The 19,590-nt window shown below is 30.8% G+C and overlaps 1 protein-coding gene across 3 annotated transcripts in view; it reads right to left on the bottom strand.

Annotated features, from left to right (window-relative positions):
- LOC129940164 (protein stum) overlaps positions 1-19,590 on the bottom strand; it is a 54,488-nt gene that overhangs the window by 2,612 nt on the left and 32,286 nt on the right. For all 3 annotated transcript variants that reach the window (XM_056048417.1, XM_056048419.1, XM_056048420.1), the window contains one exon: positions 21-602. In XM_056048417.1, coding sequence (XP_055904392.1) covers positions 21-602 — 582 coding nt within the window. The remainder of the gene's footprint in view (positions 1-20; positions 603-19,590) is intronic.

Raw genomic sequence — 19,590 nt, 5'->3', positions numbered from 1 at the left:
ATTAGAATTAAAAATCTCACCCTTGCGGAGCTTCAGGTACTGCTACGGCTGGTGTTGGTGCAGCTCCTTCAGTAGCCTGTTGTATCGGTCTTTCCGGGTCCTCCCAGGCAGGTTGTGTAGCAGCTTGTGGTGGTCTCTTCTTCCTGCATGGTATGCAGAAGCAGCACTTCTTGACTTCTTCCACATCATCTTTAGCAGCCTCGACCTTGTTCACCGACCGACAGCAGAATATCCTTCTCATGCACAGTCCACATTTACCTTGTTTTGGTGTTTCCGAAACATGACTACTTTGTCGTTCCGATGGTTCTTCACTGATTGTTTCCATTGTTCGTTGTCGCATAGGTTCTTCGGTTGTATCAGTTGTTTTTGGTTTTCTTTTACAACACTTCATTTTCTTCCAGCAGCTGACTTTTTCATCAACCATTTCTACACTGCTAGCCAAAGCAGCTGTTTCGGGATCTTTGTCTTTCTTGCTAAAACATTTACAACAGCGAGAACGACGACAGGGAATACAGAAACAAGGAGAACAATTGCATTTGCCACATTTGCAACATCCTTTGGACTTTTCATTTTCCTCATCGAGAGGGTCCTGACTGCCAGCTCTGAAACGAAACATCGAAGGTATATATTGACATTGGAGTCTTGGTTAATAACGTGCAAACAGTTTTTTTTAAAGATTTATAAGAAAACTTAAGACTTTAGTTATTATAAACAGATATTCATGAAAGGAAATAGAAAACGTTTTTGGATAACCCTCATCGAAAAGTTTCTCATTTTGTTTGCCCTAAGACAATGATTTCTTCTAAACAAATTATTATGGACATTGAGAATTAAAGTTTGATCAAAATTCCTAAAGTAGTTTTCGAGACAGTTCAAAAGAGGGGGATTTCCGTTAAGTTTTGTATCAGACATTTTTGGGACATACCCATGGAACATATTTTTAATATTTAGGACAAAAATCAATGATTTCTTCTGAAAACAGCGCGATCAAATATTTTGCACAACGAAGGGGTGAAGTTTAAGCAAAATCTTTGAAAGGATTTTTGGACAGTCAAAAGTTGGGAAGATGTATTAAACATGGTTGAGCACTTCGATGAAACATACTCTCGTTTTTAGGTGAAAAAACAATGATTTCTTCTAAAAAAAATACTTTAGATATTGAAGAGATTAACTTAGATAAAAACCCTTACACCAGTAGTTTTCAAGACAGTGCCAATGTGGGAGATTTTTTCTTAACTTGGAAACAAATATTTTAGGGAAACGCTCATGGAACATGAAAAAAACATATACAAGTACTTTAAAGTCCTTAAAGAAGCTTTCGAAACAGTTTTAAAACATTTTATAGTCTTCGCATAAAAGCTACCACACAAATTTAAAATAAGTTATAGTACAAGTTGTTCATTTTAAAAAAAATCTCATTAGTTTTTCTCTTGAAACAATTGTTTGCCCTTTAAGGGTTAGTCAAATCACTATTTTTTAGAATGTCAATTTCTTTCAAATTGAATAAAAACAAATTATCCCTTTTAATGCTTAGCATGTTAATCAAAAACAATTTGCATTGCGATACGCAAATCTCATTAGGTTCAACATGATTACAGTCAGCTATGCCCCATAATTACCATACGCACCTTCAAAACGATCAAGCTTTATGCGCCATACACCCTGAAGAAGGGCGAGGCAATTGAACAATTATTACAAGACTTCTATAAAGGTCAAAGGTAGTAAAGTGCATTTAACAGCAGTCTAACTGAGGGATAATTTGATTGTACGAGTATTTGCATATTCTTGAACTGAAACTTCTCCTTGTTTAAGCGATAATTATCTCGACAGGTCGGCGATGAATTACTTCCTTGGCCGAGAGTCGACGATATTGGTAGCGGTAGGTAAAGTCAAAAACTATGTACCTTACCTACTCTTCTTGCATTTGGCACAGTTTCAAGATATTCAAGAAAACAAAAAAATGTGAATTCGATGAAAGTCGCTGCTCTTGTACTTTTCTGGTTGACCTTAGGGTTAGGTTAGCTATAGGGTGTGGTCGTCGTCATTGTTGTCCGTCGTTGTTTGGCGGCACTATCCATCGACCGCCAATATCATTGACTGTTTTCGTTTCTAAATCTTAAGTCTCCAATTTTTTTTGTTCGTTTAACTTAAATCACGACATGAAGGTTTAGTTTAGTTGAGTCTTTTTTCGGTATTTCAGCTCTGCTATCCTTGTCAATAAACAAATGCCATCATGCAAGGAAATCCTTTGAATTGGTTTTTGTTTAACAGAAAAAGTCTTGTAGATTGCGGACAAGACGAAAGGTGAGGAGACAGAGGTAAAAGGTAGAAGTTATAAGGTAAGGACTTATAAGTTAAGGAGGGACATGCTAATTTTCACATTCATACATATGTGAACGTTGTTATTATTATTTTGCAACGCCTTGACTTGCAAATCAAAAATGCAAAAAAATAAAGGACCTACAATTAGCAAGACCATTTTGTGTCGGTTATACGGTTATGGCATAGGAGAGGACACAAGAGGCATGGCATATAGCGCATAAGACTTACCTTGCCAATAAATGGAATATGGAAATTTATGGCGTTATTATATCGACACCGTGTCCGTTTAGGGTTTAACGTCAGGGATTTTACATAATACATATATACTCGTACTATACAGGGCTACTCTCTTGAGTTTTATTTTGTTTTTTTTTGTCGGAAGTTTTTTCAAGGTAAATTGAGTCATAATAAGGACGATGACAAGGACATTTTTTTGTTTTCAAGATGGTAAACAAAGAAAATGTTCAAAGGAATTTGTTAACCTAACAAAATAATATTATTTGTAGCATAATTTCAAGACATTAAGAAATTACATAACGAATTAATATTATTTGTAGCTTAATTTCAAGAAATGAAAGGAATATTAAAGACCGGTATTAGAGAATTTTCATTTGAAGTGAGAAGGTTTGTTTGAAAAAATGTTCGAAGTTTTTACAAGTACTAGAATAGTAATTGTTTTAGAATGTTTGGGTCCTTTTTTATGTTTTTAAGGTTACACTTGCGCACTTAATTAAAATTTTATTAAAAAAATGGCATTTATTAATAAAAACCGTATTCGATTTATTTTTTAATAAATTTCGATAATTATTTTTAATATACTTAATATTATTTTGTAATACTTTAACATTGAAATCTTTTCTGTATTACAGATTCTAAGTTTAATACAGAAATTTTAAATTTTAATTTTAGAATTTGTAATAAAGAAAAAACAACTGCAATTTTTTCAAAATAATTTTGAAATTTAAAAGTTAAATTCAAATTTTAAAAAGTTTGGCTTAAAATTCATGCACTAGCAAGATTGTTGAAGAAAAGAGAAAATAATTCGAATTTATAAAAACAATGAGCTTGGGTTTTTGGTTAAAAAGTTAAAAGTTACAATAATTTAATATTGCCATTTTGTTATTGGGGTTTATCGCTCATAAAATGTATTTTTTCTTACACTTCAGAATTTTAGAATGTAATTAATTAATTGCAAGCAAGTGATTCTAGGTTCGAAAGGTCAAACACAAGCGCATATGTTACTTGTTATTAATTCATTAAATTACAATAAAGCGAACAATTATGTTGAATTGCTTTAATACGATTTTTATGAATTCCGTAAAAGTAAGTAAATCCTTGTGAAGCATATTCAAGGTTAACGATATGACCATGGCAACTAATAATGTAATAACATAGGGATCATCTAAGTCTCTTGCCCGAAGTCCTATAAAACCAAGCATAACATATTGACAGTAAAATGTGATGTGCAAATTTTGTCTTTTAACAGAAATTAAGAGCTAAGTCCTTAAAAGCAAAGAAACAACAGAGTCCTTTGTCCACAGTTTCATAAAACCAAGTGTATCATATTGACAATAAAACATTATGTAATTTTTTTTAGTTAAAAGAAATTAACATCTAAATAAAACTAAAGAAGCAACAGAGTTTGTGCTGGAAAATCAAATACACTTACGATTTATTTTGAAAAGTAAAAGAATAGGACCAAGAGGCATTCCGTGGGGAACACCAGATTAAGCAACAAAAAGATAATTTCTAAATTGCAAATGTTAGGTTATATTTTCAAGTTAAGATTTAATTTAAGCAGAGAAATATTGTGGAATACCAAGTTCGTGAAGTTTGAAATAGGTAATACTGTGGCTAAATTGTTTAAAAGTCAGTATAACTTCTAGCCTTGTTCTAAAGTGTTTGAACATTTGTTTGAGAATATGAAACAATCTTTAAATGTTTTTCTCACGAATTTGTGTTACTTTTCGTAAATCATATTTTGACTTAATTTTATACTCTCATACAACAAAAATTTGCTACACTCCGCTTCAACTGAATACGCACAAACTTTTTTCAAAATACCTTACACATTTTTTCCAAATATTGCGGTATTCGTGCCATCTGTTCATTGTAACTACTGTAACTACTCTTTTACGATGTTTAGAAAAAATGTCAAACATATTATCCAAATAAAACTTCAAGTGTTTTATACTTAAAGTAGGGTTTATTTTTTTATTCAACTGAATAAGTACAGCGAAAATTTAGTCGTTGTCTACGAGCGTTTTCAAATACTCGATATATTAAATCAACACTTTAAGTGTTTTCCCTGAAATTCAATTTTTAATTTTAAAATTTAATTTAAATAATGGGTAGCGTTTCAAAAGCTAAAAACCACTTGCTTAGACACCAAAAAATTAAAAATTAAAGACATATAGAGAGGTAACTTGCAATATTGTGTCCATTAGATTCTTCTGATTTTAGCACAGATAATAAATATTATAAGTTAATTTATTATCTGTGATTTTAGGGTAAAAATACAAAATTGTCTTAAACAGAAGTCTCTCAACAATCGTAAGGATTATTAAAATTCGAGCAATTTTAAAAGAAATAAATATTAGAAAAAACCGCTACTTGACGAACAACAAAAACTTATGAGATTAAAGTTTTTCATAACTTAAATAAGCTGGAAAACAATTTAATTTCGATGGCCTTGATGGGTTAACCTTTTATTTCTACGATTTGACACAATAAAATGGTTTTTAAAACTTCAAAGTAATTCTGGAATTGTTGAAATTAGGTTCGTTAAATCAAAAATTACACCAGCTGGGTAGAAGGGAATCTTGGAAATAAATTTTAATAAATATTCTAACATATTTGTACCCATAATCTTGGCCTGCCAACATGATAACGCACTCATTCAATCGGTGATCATAAAGCTTGAACAGAGGAGCAAAATTAGCATTTCTATGGTCTATACATACTTAAGGATGGTTAGTACCCACAATTATTGAGATTGATCATCAGTTTGAAGACAAAGGATCCTTTATTTTTCCAAAAAAGTTAGAGCGCGATTAAATTGAACTCAATCAAAAGGCTGTAGGATTCATACCAGAAAAAATTCACTAAATGATCAAAAGTATAGGTGAAAGTACTCACTACCAAACTTAACAAAAAGTGCGTTTAGTTCAACCCAATAACAATTTTAATTTAATTAATGTGTCTATTTACTTGGTTCAAAAAATATTCAATTTTTCCTAGTAAAAAGCTGGGGGTTATTTTGAAAATCTTTTTTTTACATCTTAAGGGAGTATAGCGAGCACCAACAGATGGCAGAAAAAACTGTAATATTAGGAAAAATGTAAAAATTATTTTCATAGAAAGATTTTGAACGTAAGGAACGTAAGGGGTTCAACTAAAGCAACTTTAAAACATTAGAAACAAATATTTATTATCAAAATTTATAGTGAATCAAATTTTCAGGAAAAATTGATTGTATGAAATTTAAATAAATTTTTGTTTGAGGTAGATTCACAACCTTAAACATTGGGAATAGAATGTATTTAGGAATAGAACATTCGCAGATGGATTTACGTATTTAAATAAAAAATACTTAACACCCATAACTGAAATTAGAAAATTTTGGCACATTGTCTCACAAAAATTTTGCTATAGATATTAAAACAGGGTCTTTGGCTCTTTTGACTATCTTGGAAGGTTCATAAAATTGAAGTTACTTTGGCGAGGGTAAAGGGGTCGAGTGCGTTGTTGGGAAAAAAATTAATGAGAGTAACAAGGATTTGAAACTTGTATATCATTTTTTAAAATCTACATATATTATACATATACTTACATATATGTATATACTTATTATGTGTATTTTCTAGTCTTTTTTGTGAGCTGGACTTGTCCGAAATATATTTTCTAACAGTTTATAATTATTGCAAATTACGAAATTATAAAAAAACAAACAATATTTTCTGATCATTAAATCGTTCAAAGAATTACAAATATTTTTAAACATAATTTTAATATTCTCGACTCTAAAATTTGATTATAATTATTAAGTTTATCAGAACTCCAACGCCAAAGAAATGAATTAGAACCTAACCGAGTTAAGGATTTTTAAATAACTTTAGAGACTAGAACTTTGTCAAATGGCGTAAATTTGTATTATTTTTCTTTCTCTGACCACAGAAATAAAGATTTTTAAAAAATATTTGATGTATGTAAGCATACGAATTAAAAAAAAACATGACTTTAGAAGGAAGGGGTTAGAAACCTTGGATAATTTTTTTTTCTTAAGGGACTTGCTTCTAATGTTTTGTAAAAAATGGTGATAACCGTCACCATGTGATGCTACTTTAACTATTTATGCAAACAAAAGCTGCAATAACATTTTAAAAGTGAGATTTGTCACACGATTTTGCTCCTGTATCCAATAAGTCTATGTACAAATATTACCTTTATTTTGAGATTTAAAAATATACTTACAAAATAAGTTTGTTTTTAAAAATATTAAGTCAGAAATGCAGTAAAAGTAAAAATCAAATAACAATTTTGGTCAGGATATATTTAAATGAGAAAAACCTCTAAAACGGTTAGCGTAAAACCTTAATTTTCAAGTTCAAAACGAACAAAATTAGCTGGACCCACTTTTATGGACTTCCTTATCATCTTAATGTCATGTTTGTTTAAAATCTTGAGTTATATATCCTGAAATTGTTTTACGTCTGCAAGTTTTATAAGAAAACAGTTTTCAAAAATAACAGATCGAATTCCTTTAATTCATAGTAAGGTTTCCACTTTTCTTTCTGTTTTTGAATATTTTTAAAGAACAGAAGAAATAAAAACAAACATGACTAAAAGAACGGGGTTAGAGACATAAACATGGAATAATTTTTTATTTAACCTAAATTAATTATGAAAACAAAAGCTGGTTAAATACAATAAAAGTGAGATTTAAAAACGAACTTGCTTCTGTATGCAAGAAGGATATTTAGAAATATGCAAAATAAGTTCATCTTAAAAAAAATCAAAGAAACCTTAGCTTATATATTTTTTGAAAAGCGCTGTAGATATATCGTATTTAGAAAAAAAATCCGCAAAATTTAAGAAAAAAAGAATTAGAGGAAATTAAATAAAAACATATCGGGCCGTTATTTAGAAAATCTAATGTTCGAAGTTTGAGTAAAATTATTGTATGTGGGCTATTAATATTGTTGGTCATAAAATAAATGAGAAAACGCCTTAAGCGATTTGCGTAAAACCTTATTTTCCAAGTTTAAGCCCGATCAAGATTTGCTCGACTCACTTTTTGCGATTTTTTTTTCATCTTAATGTCATGTTTGATTAGAAGTAAATTAGAAATGTGTTCTGAATGCAATACTCGCGTTTAGTTCATATATACTAAAATTGTTCTACGGCTGCAAAATTCAAAAGAAATCAACTTTCAAAATTGTTGATTGATGCAGGTGATCCAGGTTCAAGTTTTTCTTTCTAGTTTTAACTTAAGTTATTGTAATGGGTCCGAATTTTCGAATTACAAATTTTGAAATTTCTCGACGTTTCAAGGTCCCTAGAGTCGAAATAAAAGATTTTTGGATGGATGTCTGTGCGTGCGTGTGCACGTACTTACGTTCGCGACGTTTTTCGTTGTGCATAGCTCAAGAACCAGGGGAGATATCGACTTCAAATAAATGTTGTTATACAGATAATAACGCAGAATGGGCTCTCAAACCAATAACGCTAGAGACTTGAATTAAATTTTTTATTATATATTGTAACGTAATACCAAACAAGTATATTTTTTTGTTAAAAAAAAAACAGTTAACGGTTTTTTTATAAATCAAAAAAACTGAACAAAAATTTGTCACCTCGAAAATTTTACGAAAACAAAATAATTTTATTCCAAAATAATTTTGTGTAATGAAAAATAACCAGAAAAAAATAAAAAAAAGTTGGTAAAAATTGATTTTCGACTTGAATACCTTTTAGAAACTTTGATAGATTGGCTTTGAATTAATTTTATCTTGTGAGAAATATTGTTTTCAACATTAAGTAAAATTAAAAAAAAAACGAATTGACAGTTTTTTACAAATAGTTAAACCTAAGAAAATTAATAAAAGTTGGTAAAAACAGATTTCGATCCAATTATCTTTTTAAAATTTAAAAATATGATCTTCAAACTAATTTTATGTTGTAAGAAATATTGTTTTCAACATTCGATGAAGTTTTGAGAAAAATCGAATTGACAGTTTAAAAAAAAAATAAATACCTAAAAACAATAAATTCGTAAAAATTGATTTTTTATTCAAATATCTGTTCAAAACTTTAAGATATCGGCTTCAAATTAATTTAATTTTATGAAAAATATTGCTTTCAACATTCAGTATTTTTTTTTTTTATAAAAATCTATAAGTTGGTTTTTTCATAAGAAATTAAAATCTACGAAAAATAGTACGCAAAATTGGTAAAAATTGATGAATAATAGAAAACATTGGCTTCAAATTAATTTCATTCATTCAATTTATATTTCTTTATATTATATTTATAAATACTTTTAAGAAATGCTACTAAAATGATTAAAAATTGGTTTCGAATAAAAATCTCTTTAACCAAAATAGATTTTGAAATCAACCTATTCCATCATATGCAAACATTTTAAATTTTTTTAGAATAATATTCAACTGACAACTTTTTTAGCAAAATACAAAAACCTACAAACCTTTTAAGCAAGACAAATCGACAGAGGGGTTAGGAAGTTATGAGTGTGGGTTGCATTCCAGCCTCTTATTTTTCTTTAAGTAATTGCAGAATTTAATTAATTTCCAAAAACTTCTGGAATAGCTTTAAAAAAGGCAATACTAATAGATACATTTTCTAACTTAATGCATGTCCAGAAATTAGAGCAGGATTTAAGTTTAACACCGTATGCTATCAATAAAATTCTGTATTTAGGATTATATAAGTAATTTGAGGGTGGAGACTTAATAGTTTATTACTATCGACTTCAAAATTGAATACAAAAACAAAGAAAAACCTTTCAAGATCACTGAAGAAATATTTTATTTTCAACATTATATTTCAACTTTAAAATTCTAAGCCTTATCAAAACTTACAAAAAGGCACTGTAATTGCAAAAGGATTACGTAATTTTGCATTTTCACTATATATTTTGGGCCAGAATGTTATTATCATTTCTTTTTTATATGTTCAGCTTTTAAGACCTTTACTATTTGCGCTATAAGTAAAAATTTGCAATAACATTCAACTAAGGACCTCTGGACAACAAAACCTGGTTTAGTATTGTTTGGATGTTCCAATTCAAATCATTTTTTGATATGTGGATAAGAACTTCCTTTCCCGGATTAGGGGAGTAATATTTTTGAACTGAACAAAAACCACTCAACTTGAAAACACTTTAATTGTTTAATATAAATGTTTGTAAGCTCCTTGAACTTCATATGTACATTCAAACAAGCTCCGAAACACAAAATGAGTTAAATAATTAAGATCACTTTATAAATACCCAGTTTTGTCCATGAAATGATTTTAAAATATGGCAGAATTTAGAGGGACACAAACCCAATAGGTTGAATAAATTTTATTTTGTTTTAAAATGTATCTTTTTTTAATTTTTTTTTAAGAATTTCTTATTTTTCAAGTTTATAGGTTCGCGTAAAAATACTGACTGATGCTAAGTCAAGCAAAATGAACTTCTTATTTGAAATTACCTTTTTTTTCAGAGTTTTCAAAAGAAAGAATATAGAATTTAATTAAATTAAATTCATTAATAAGGCAAACAAGTCAAGTATGTTTCCAAAATGACATTTTTCAAAAGCAAAACATCCAAGCTTAATTAATTTCTTTTTGAGACGACATTTTTGGTATGGGTTTTATTCATTTATCATTAAGAATTTAATTTTACTTTTCCTTCATAGGCCTTACACAGTTCAAATTTAAACTGGAACACTTATTTACTTCAAAAATCACTTAAATTCAAATTTATATCACAGTAGTATCACAAAACTAAAAAACTAAACAAAATCTATTAAATTAATTTACTAAAAAAGGGAACGGAAATCTTTATTTAAACTGCGACAAGTCACTTAATAAAACAAACAAAATCCACAACTCTTCCAAGTTCAAAACATAAATCATTTCAAAATTCAATAACGTATCACATTATTCCAACCGGAATTACCATTAAAATAAGGAGCAAAAATCCCATGAACAAAATGTAAGCTTTCTTTTTACTTTAGGCCAACTTACAGGAAAGGAAACAAGGCCTATACAAATAACATTCACTGTTCCATTCACTAAAGAATAAAAAAGACTCTTAATTTAATATAAACACGCGAATTTTTAGGAAATTGCACAAAAACAAATGAGGAACAAAATAAATAAAATATAAAGCACAAAATTTATATCTTTTCAATCTAACCGTTAAAACTGACCCTAACCAGGTGACCAACTTAACGCGGAGCGTGCACCTTTAACTAATTAAAAACTCTGTGTACGAAAACTACGAAAACTACGAAAACGAAAAGGAAATTTTTTTGGGCGTCTCGTCTACCACAAGCCTTTACCTAAAGAAGTATTTTTCGGTGTCACCGAATTCATTTGGTAAATCGATGTTAAAAACCACCGAGTTTTTACGTTTTCCATTCTTTTGAATCATGTTTTGGTTTCTGTTTTTTTTTTGTTGTCTTTTTGGGTTAAACTTGTTTTTTCGTTTTCACGGAATTATCCCACGAATCCTTTCACGCTGGTTGTCCACTTCAAACTGACTTTTCGTTTGGCACGAAATTGTTCTGCTGGCCATCACCGTCGTCGTCGGGTTCTTTGGGGGAGAAATATTGCTGGGATTTTGTTTCGGTAAACAGCAAACACCGCCACCGCCGTCGTCGCACCTTCGATATTGACGCATTATGAATACTTTGGCCAGAAGAAAGACGAAAGACGATATGGCCTTTAGCCATGCCCTAGTCGAGAAGTAGGCCAAACATTACATACACAGAAAGTCGGGTCGCGCTTGCAATCAACCCCACCTTTGGCCATACCGCGGAACTAATAAAACGAATAACTCGAGGAGGTAAATTATGATAATTTGAACAGAGGTGTGTAATCGGGGTGAGATTTTAAGGGTTTTATGGGTGGTAAATATATTGCGGTTAGCCACCAAGGGAATCGTTCGATCCACTTGGGGGGGCAAACAAGAAATAGAAGATGCAATTTGAACTAAGTGGAAAAAACGGTGATTCCCTATACAAGGGTTTCAGAGCTTGGGATTTTGCTGCTGCTTGAAAAAGGACTTTCCATTTAAATTTCTGACCAAAGTGATTTGAGGTGATATTTCAAAGGCTATAGAAATATGTACTGTCAGTCACATTTGAATCGATGAAATTGAAGTAAGAAAATTCAAACAGTAGAAAATTTTAAAACACAATTTGGTCAATTGCTTTTCATTTAAGGCAAACATTTTTCAAGTGAATATGTTTTTGGTTTTTAAACAAGAATTTCAGAAATAAATCAAAACAAAGCGTCATAGCTTAGTTCCGTTTTTAATTATTTTTTTAACATGACATTTAAATTTTAATAAACTTGTCACATGCAAAGTTATATATGTACATACTTTCGGGCTTTGAGTCTTTTGCTTGGTTTGATTTGATATTTCAGACTTTTTTTTTTTAATATGTTTTAAGAATTTTGACAAGGAACTCAATTAAAATTTATGAAGTTGTCGAAAGAATGGCATGTGGGATTTTTATGAAAAGTACATTTTTATGAATAAAACATATACAGCTAAATTGCACGCAATAGAGGTGTTTCTGTTCGCTGGACTTAATACCAAATAATTTAATTGTTTTGTTTCTGAGATATTATAATGGCATAAATGTCGATTAACAGCAGGATATTAACATAAATCAGAATTTTAGTGAGCAATTCAGTAAAATTGGACCTAAGTTCTAACTGTTTACAATATAAAAGACTTAAAAATCTATTTAAGCACAGTAGATTCACTAAACTTCCAAAATCTTGTGATAATAATGAATAAATAAGGGGTTGGGATACGCTTATACTTATATTATAACTTAATTTTTAACTTCTAATACGTGTTCTTTAAAACTTGAAGTAATGTGTTATAAGTCTCGCATTCATAAAATATTTCGATTTAGTTCAAACTTGGAAATCGTGGTTTTAAGCAGATTCCTGTTAGGCATTTTTTTAACTTTAAAACCAAAAAGAACAGTAGACCCACCAAATATTGTGGTCAAAAATCAAACATTTTAATTTTCTCAAAAACGGCCCCACAGATTTTTAGAAAATAGTCTCTAATTTTAAACTTCCCATAGGAAGTTATTGTAATGGGTCCGATTTGTCAAATTGAAAATTTTGACATTTCTCGACATTTCAAGGTCCCTAGAGTCGAAATAAAAGATTTTTAGAAAGATGTCTGTGCGTGCGTGTGTACGTACGTTCGTACGTCCGTACGTCCGTCGTCCGTACGTCCGTACGTTCGCGACGTTTTTTTCGTCGTCCATAGCTCAAGAACCAGAAGAGATATCGACTTCAAATAAATTTTGTTATACAGATAATAAGGCAGAAAGATGCAGAAAGGGCTCTCAAGAAAATTGCGTGGGTGGTTTTTTTACCATAGCAGTTTAAAAAAAAGGTGACAATTTTGGTTAACCCTCAATATCTTACGAACCAAAAACGCTAGAGACTTGAATTAAATTTTATATACTAAACTGTAACGTGATCTCAAAGAAATATATTTTTTGAAAAAAATCTATCTTACGGTTTTTTTCTAAATCAAAAAAACTGAAAAAAAAAATTTGTCACCTCCTAAATTTAACGACTAACATATGATTTCATCTCCAAAACAATTTTGAGCAACGGAGAATAATGTTTTTGAAATCTGATAAAATTTTGAGAAAAATCGAATTGACAGTTTTTTTTATAAAAAATAAAAATCTAAAAAAAACATTACTCAAAGTTCGTAAAAATTAAATATCGATTCAAATATCTTTTCAAAAACTTGAAATTTAGGCTTCGAGCTTATTTTATCTTGTAAGAAATATTGTTTTCAACATTCAGTAAAATTTTGAGCAAAATCGAATTGACAGTTTTTTTTACAAAAAAATAAAAATTAAAAAAAAAATTAATAAAAGTTGGTAAAAATTGATTTTCGACTCAAATATCTTTTCAAAACTTTTAGATATTGGCTTTAATTTACTTTTATCTTTCAAAAAATATTGTTGTCAACATTCAGTAAAATTTTGAACAAAATCGAATTAACAGTTTTTTTTTTATAAAAAATTAAAAACCGAACAAAAAATTAACAAAAGTTGGTAAAAATTGAATATGGATTCAAATATCTTTTCAAAAACTTGAAAGTTAGACTTCAAACTTATTTTATCTTATAAGAAATGTTGTTTTAAGCATTCTGAAAGATGTTGAGAAAAATCGAATTGACAGTTTTTTTACAAAAAATAAAAACCTTAAAAAAAATTTATAAAAGATGGTAAATATTGATTTTCGACTCAAATATCTTTTCAAAAATTGTAGATATTGGCTTTTAACTAGTTTTATCTTTCAAAAAATATTGTTGTTAACATTTAGTAAAATTTTGAAAAAAATCGAATTGATAGTTTTTGTACAAAAAATTAAATACCTAAAAAAAAATTTAACAAAAGTTGGTAAAAATTTACTTTCGACTCAAATAGCTTTTCAAAAAATAAAAATATTGGCTTCAAACTTATTTTATTTCACAGAAAATATTGTTTTCGATATTCAGTAATTTTTATATAAAAATCCAACAGTCCGTTTTTTCATAAAAAATAAAATCTATAAAAATAGGACGCAAATTTGGTAATTGATACTAGTACATATAGACAAACTTTTAAGCAAGACAAATCGACAGACGGGATGGGAAGTTATCAGTGTGGGTCGCATCCCAGCCTCTTTTTTTTAACGGTTTTGTATTGCTGTAGAAGGTTATCCCCCATAGAACCGTTATGTTGTTATTAAATTTTCTTAGCAACTAATTAACAAATTTCCATACTTTTTTTCTGAACAAGATTCTTTGATGTCTAAAGAAAATTTAACAATCTTCAATGTTTAATTTTTGTTTGGATTTTTTAAAAACATAAACTTTTTTGAATTCAATATTGCAATAAGGGTCAACATTTACGAGATTCAAATGTAAGATGTGTATTTATAATCACTAAATAACTTCAAACTAAAAATAAAAAAAAAACTTATTTAAATCAAATTATCAAACCGCTCGCTCATCAATAAAAAAAAGAGGCTGGAATGCGAACCCCACTGATAACTTCCCATCTCTTTTGCCTATTTGTCTTGCTAAAGAGGTTTGTAGGTTTTCGTGGGTTGTTAAAAAGAATTTGCAATTGAATTATTCAAACAAATTAAAAATTACAAGTAATATTTTGCATATATTTAGTTTGATTTCTAAATCAATTTTTGTTCACCAGATTTTCATCAATTTTTACCAATTTACGTAACATTTCAGTACTATTTTTCGTAGATTTTAATTTTTTATAAAAAAAACTGACGGTCGGATTTTTATATTTTGATTTTCGATTTCTGAAAACAATATTTTTGTGAGTTAAAATTAGTTTGAAGCAACCATTTTTATTTTTGAAAAGATATTTGAGTCGAAAGTAAATTTTTATAAAGTTTTTCTGGGTTTTATTTTTTGTAAAAAAAACTGTCAACTCGATTTTTTTTTAATTTAACCGAAAGCATTTAGTTAATTTAGTTAAAAGCAATATTTCTTATAAGATAATTTAGTTCGAAGGGATAACCTTAAATTTTTGAAAATGTATTTGTGTTTAAAACCAATTTTTACTAACTATTAGTTATGTTTTTTAGGTCTTTATTTTTTATAAAAAAACTGTCAATTCGATTTTTCTCAAAATTTTTCAAATAATTTTTTGTTCGTAAAATATTCCAGTTGACGATTATTTTTTTCAGTTTTTGGGATTTATAAAAAGAAAAAGTTAATTGGATTGTTTTCCAAAAATATACTTGTTTGGTATCAACTTGGGTTTACTAAAATGTTCACCACATTTTTAAATTGCTTTGGTAAAAAGTTCTACATCTTTCTGCATTATTAGCTGTATAACAAAATTTATTTGAATTCGATATATCTACTGGTTCTTGACTTATGGGCGATAAAAAACTTCCCGAACGAACGAACGTACATATACAGACACACACAGACGTCACTCTAAAAATCTTTTTTTTTCGACTCTATAGACCTTAAAACATCGAGATATGTCAAAATATTTAATTTAGCAAATCGGACCGATTACAATAGCTTCCTATAGGAAGTTAAAAATATATTAGGTGGTGCAACAGTCCGTTGAGAATGGAGCGGACCTACAGTTTTTAGCCGAATCCGAACGGATAATTTAAGAAAGCACTTTTCATGACAAGAATCGCCTTTGGAGGATTTATCAATTCCTCGCAAGTGGCAGTACCCGTGAAAAGAACTTTACATGGCACAATCGGGGATTGAACCTAAGACCTCTGGCATGACGGTCCAACACACTTACCATGAAATCATTAATTAATTAATAAATAGCTAATAAATAGAAGTAATTTAAAGTAAATAACGAAATAAATTAAAATTAACTACTAATATTTAGGTACAACAATTTCATATAGCACGTTTATAAGAAAATTTTCAGAAATATCACAATTGTTTTTTAAGTTACGAGTGTTTATAAGCTTATGGATAGTAAGAAATTAATTCAACATTCGTTCTTCTATGCAAATCATATGTATGTAGAATGGTGCCAAAGAAGGTAAAGCATCATTTGTTGGACTTTATTCTGAGAAGTTTGTAGTTTTTTAATGTGGCTCCAGATACTTAACTGATTGCTTTCATTTGATAAGGGTCCCATTAACTTGAAGCTGGCCAATGGTAAGAAAGAAAGATACTCTTTTTCTCGCTTGATTGGTCGCTTGTCAGTATTCAGCTTTATCTTTCATTTATTATTATTTTTCTCCAATATTTCAATAGCATTTTTTAAATTTGTCTCAATGTTGAGAGGAAATATATGCGATGTTAATATTGCTGTGTCATTAGCAAAAATAGCTGATCTACATTGTGGAAGATTTGGAAAATCTGACATATGTATATTATAAAAAGAAGGTCCAAGGACTGAACCCTGAGGAACATTAAAATCAAAACAGAATATTTTATATATGATTCCAATATTCCATCAATGTACATCCTAATTATTGTCCTGCAACCCTAGTCTTAGCAACATGGTTATACAGAATTTTTTACACAAAGGAACTTGGACTTCTCCAGATCAATCTACCGTCAACCAGATTGACCATATTGCGATCGACGCCAGGCACGCTTGCAGCATTATGGATGTACGAACTTTCCGAGGGGCTAACATCGACTCGGACCATTACCTCGTTGTAGCCAAGGTAGCACTTTGGATTTCCAGACCCAAGGCAAAACAGGGAGGTGCTGGGAGAAGGTACAACGTCGAACGGCTACAATCGCCAGAGATCACCAAATCCTTTTCCGACCGAGTTACAAGTAACCTCTCTAGAAGTTCTCTGCCGCCAACACAATGTATCGAAAACCAGTGGCAACATTGCCAAGATGCAATCAGAGAAGCCGCCTCTGATGTGCTGGGTTTCAATTTCTGCCGTAATATGTGAACGTCTAAAGCCCATCGTCAACAACCTGATAGGTCCTTATCAGTGTGGTTTTAGACCAGGAAAGTCCACAGTTGATCAAATATTCACATTACGGCAGATCCTGGAAAAAATTTAAGAACACCAAATCGAAACCCACCATCTTTTCATCGATTTCAAGGCCGCATATGACAGCATCTACAGGGACGAGCTGTATAGAGCCATGTCTAGTTTTGGCATCCCTAACAAACCGGTCCTGCAGGATTATCATGAAGAATTCACGCTGCTCCATAAAGGTTGGAAACAACTTAACAGAACCTTTCGATGTCAAAAAAGGTTTTAGACAAGGTAATGCGCTGTCATGCGATTTTTTTAACATCGTGCTTGAAAGAATAGTGCAGAGCTCACACTTCAACACTAGAGGCACTATCTTTCAAAAGTCTGTCCAATTACTGGCATATGCTGGTGACATTGACATAATCGGAAGAACTCAGCGTGATGTCAATGGGGCTTTTGTGAGTATTGAGGCAGAGGCGGGAAAATGGGTTGAACGGTTAATGAGGGCAAAACAAAGTACATGCTGTCGTCTAGAAAGGACATACAACACCAACGTTTTGGTCAAAACGTCACAATCGACAGACGTAACTTTGAGGTAGTCAAGGACTTCGTCTACCTAGGTTCCGCTGTAAACGCAGAAAACAACACCAGCGCTGAGATCAAACGCAGAATAACTCTTGTTAACCGCTGTTTCTTTGGACTAAGAAAGCAATTGAGTGGTAAAGTGTTCTCTCGAGGGACGAAAGTGTTGCTAAATAAGACCCTTATCATCCCCGTCCTGCTATACGGTGCAGAAGCATGGACTATGACAAAAGCGGATGAAAGCACCTTGGGTCGCTTCGAGAGAAAAGTTCTTCGTGTGATCTAACGTCCCGTATGCATCTAAGGGGAGTGGAGGAGAAGATGGAACGACGACCTGTACAGGCTGTACAGTGTACATCAACGTACTCTTAGCCAGAAGGGTAAAAGTCCAACGACTAAGATGGCTGGGTCACATCGAGCGCATGGAAAACAATGCTCCTGCCCGGAAAGTCTTCGAATCCGCACCCACAGGACATCGCAGTAGAGGAAGACCGCGGATCAGGTGGCGCGCACAAGTGGAAGGTGACCTCACCCAACTTAGAGCGCGAAACTGGAGACATCTAGCTAGGGACCGAGCTAGATGGAGAAGTTTTTTGGACTGTAGCGCCACCTTAAGTAAGCATGTTGCTGAGCAAACTACATATATATAGTCTATAGCTTGAAGGTAATTCAGATTATTTTCCTGCTTTAAGTATAGGTACGACTTTTGCTTTTTTCCAAACTCTAAGAAAATACTGTAATTTAAGACACACATTGATGAGAAATGTTAAAAATTGTATTCCAATGTATGGCAGATTTTTCAAAAAGATATTTTTTATTTGGTCTAAGACTCCTATCTGTAGTACCCATGGCATGATGGTTAGTGCGTTGGACTGTCATGCCAGAGGTCTTGGGTTCGATCCCTGCCCGTGTCACCTTAAGTTTTATTCACGGGTACTGCATCTTGCGAGGAATTGACAAATTCTCCAACAGTAATTCTTGTCCTGAAAAAGTGATTTCTGAAATTAGCCGTTCGGATTCGGCATATAAACTGTAGGTCCCCTCCATCTCTGCAATTACTCGCATACAGTAATGGTTGAGAGTTGTAAGTCACTGGGCCCTGGTTCTCTACGGGCTATTGTGCCACCTAATTTATTTTTTATAAGACTTCTACCTTTCGTTTTTGAAAGCAGTTAACAATTCTTTTGATACTCTCTTCCAAAATATATGCATACGTTGGTGTAAGTTCGTGAGGAGTATCCAGATTTTGTATTTTATTTAAGACTTTACAAATAGTTTCTAATTATCCCAAGTTTTGAGACACCAAATGATTCTCCGAAATTTGTTTAGCAAGTGCGTTTGCTTTTTCAATTTCTGTGAAAAAGGTAGATGCGGAATTGTTTAAATTTTTAAAAAGAATTTTTCTATTTTTAAATTTTACTACTTTGAGGATATTCCAAAACAGCTTCCCATTTTACTCAACTGATCTAAACCTCTTATTCCATTCTTCCTTACGATTATTTAGTAATTGATTTAAAATTAGTTTGTAAGAAGACATTCTTTGAAGGTTGACAATATCTTTGCTAGTTCTTTCTATGAAAGTTTCTGACCTTAATAAGTTAAAAAATTTGATTTGAAAGCTCCATACGTTTTGCATTCTTTATTCTTTTTGAAACACTTCCATCTATAAGAGTTTTTTGTTTTTAAATTTAAAATAAAAAAAATAATTTTAAATGTCAAACCGGTCTAGCGATATTTGAAAAAAAAAAAATGTGATAAATAAATTAATTTTTTGAGAAATTAACACACATTTACATTTTTAAATATTTCTTCAACATTTCATGACTGTGTCTTTTATACTCTGCGCATTGCAGAAGTCTACCTTGGCAAGGTATAAAATGCCCTGTTTGGATCTTTATGCGCGTTATTCTCGAAATTTGAACTGAAATTTCAACTGACGATGTAAAATATTTTCTATTG

Source organism: Eupeodes corollae, chromosome 1, assembly GCF_945859685.1.
Source record: "Eupeodes corollae chromosome 1, idEupCoro1.1, whole genome shotgun sequence".
Taxonomy (NCBI): Eukaryota; Metazoa; Arthropoda; class Insecta; order Diptera; family Syrphidae; genus Eupeodes; species Eupeodes corollae.
The sequence above is the reverse complement of the archived record's forward strand: the minus strand, read 5'-3'. Positions and strand labels throughout refer to the sequence as shown.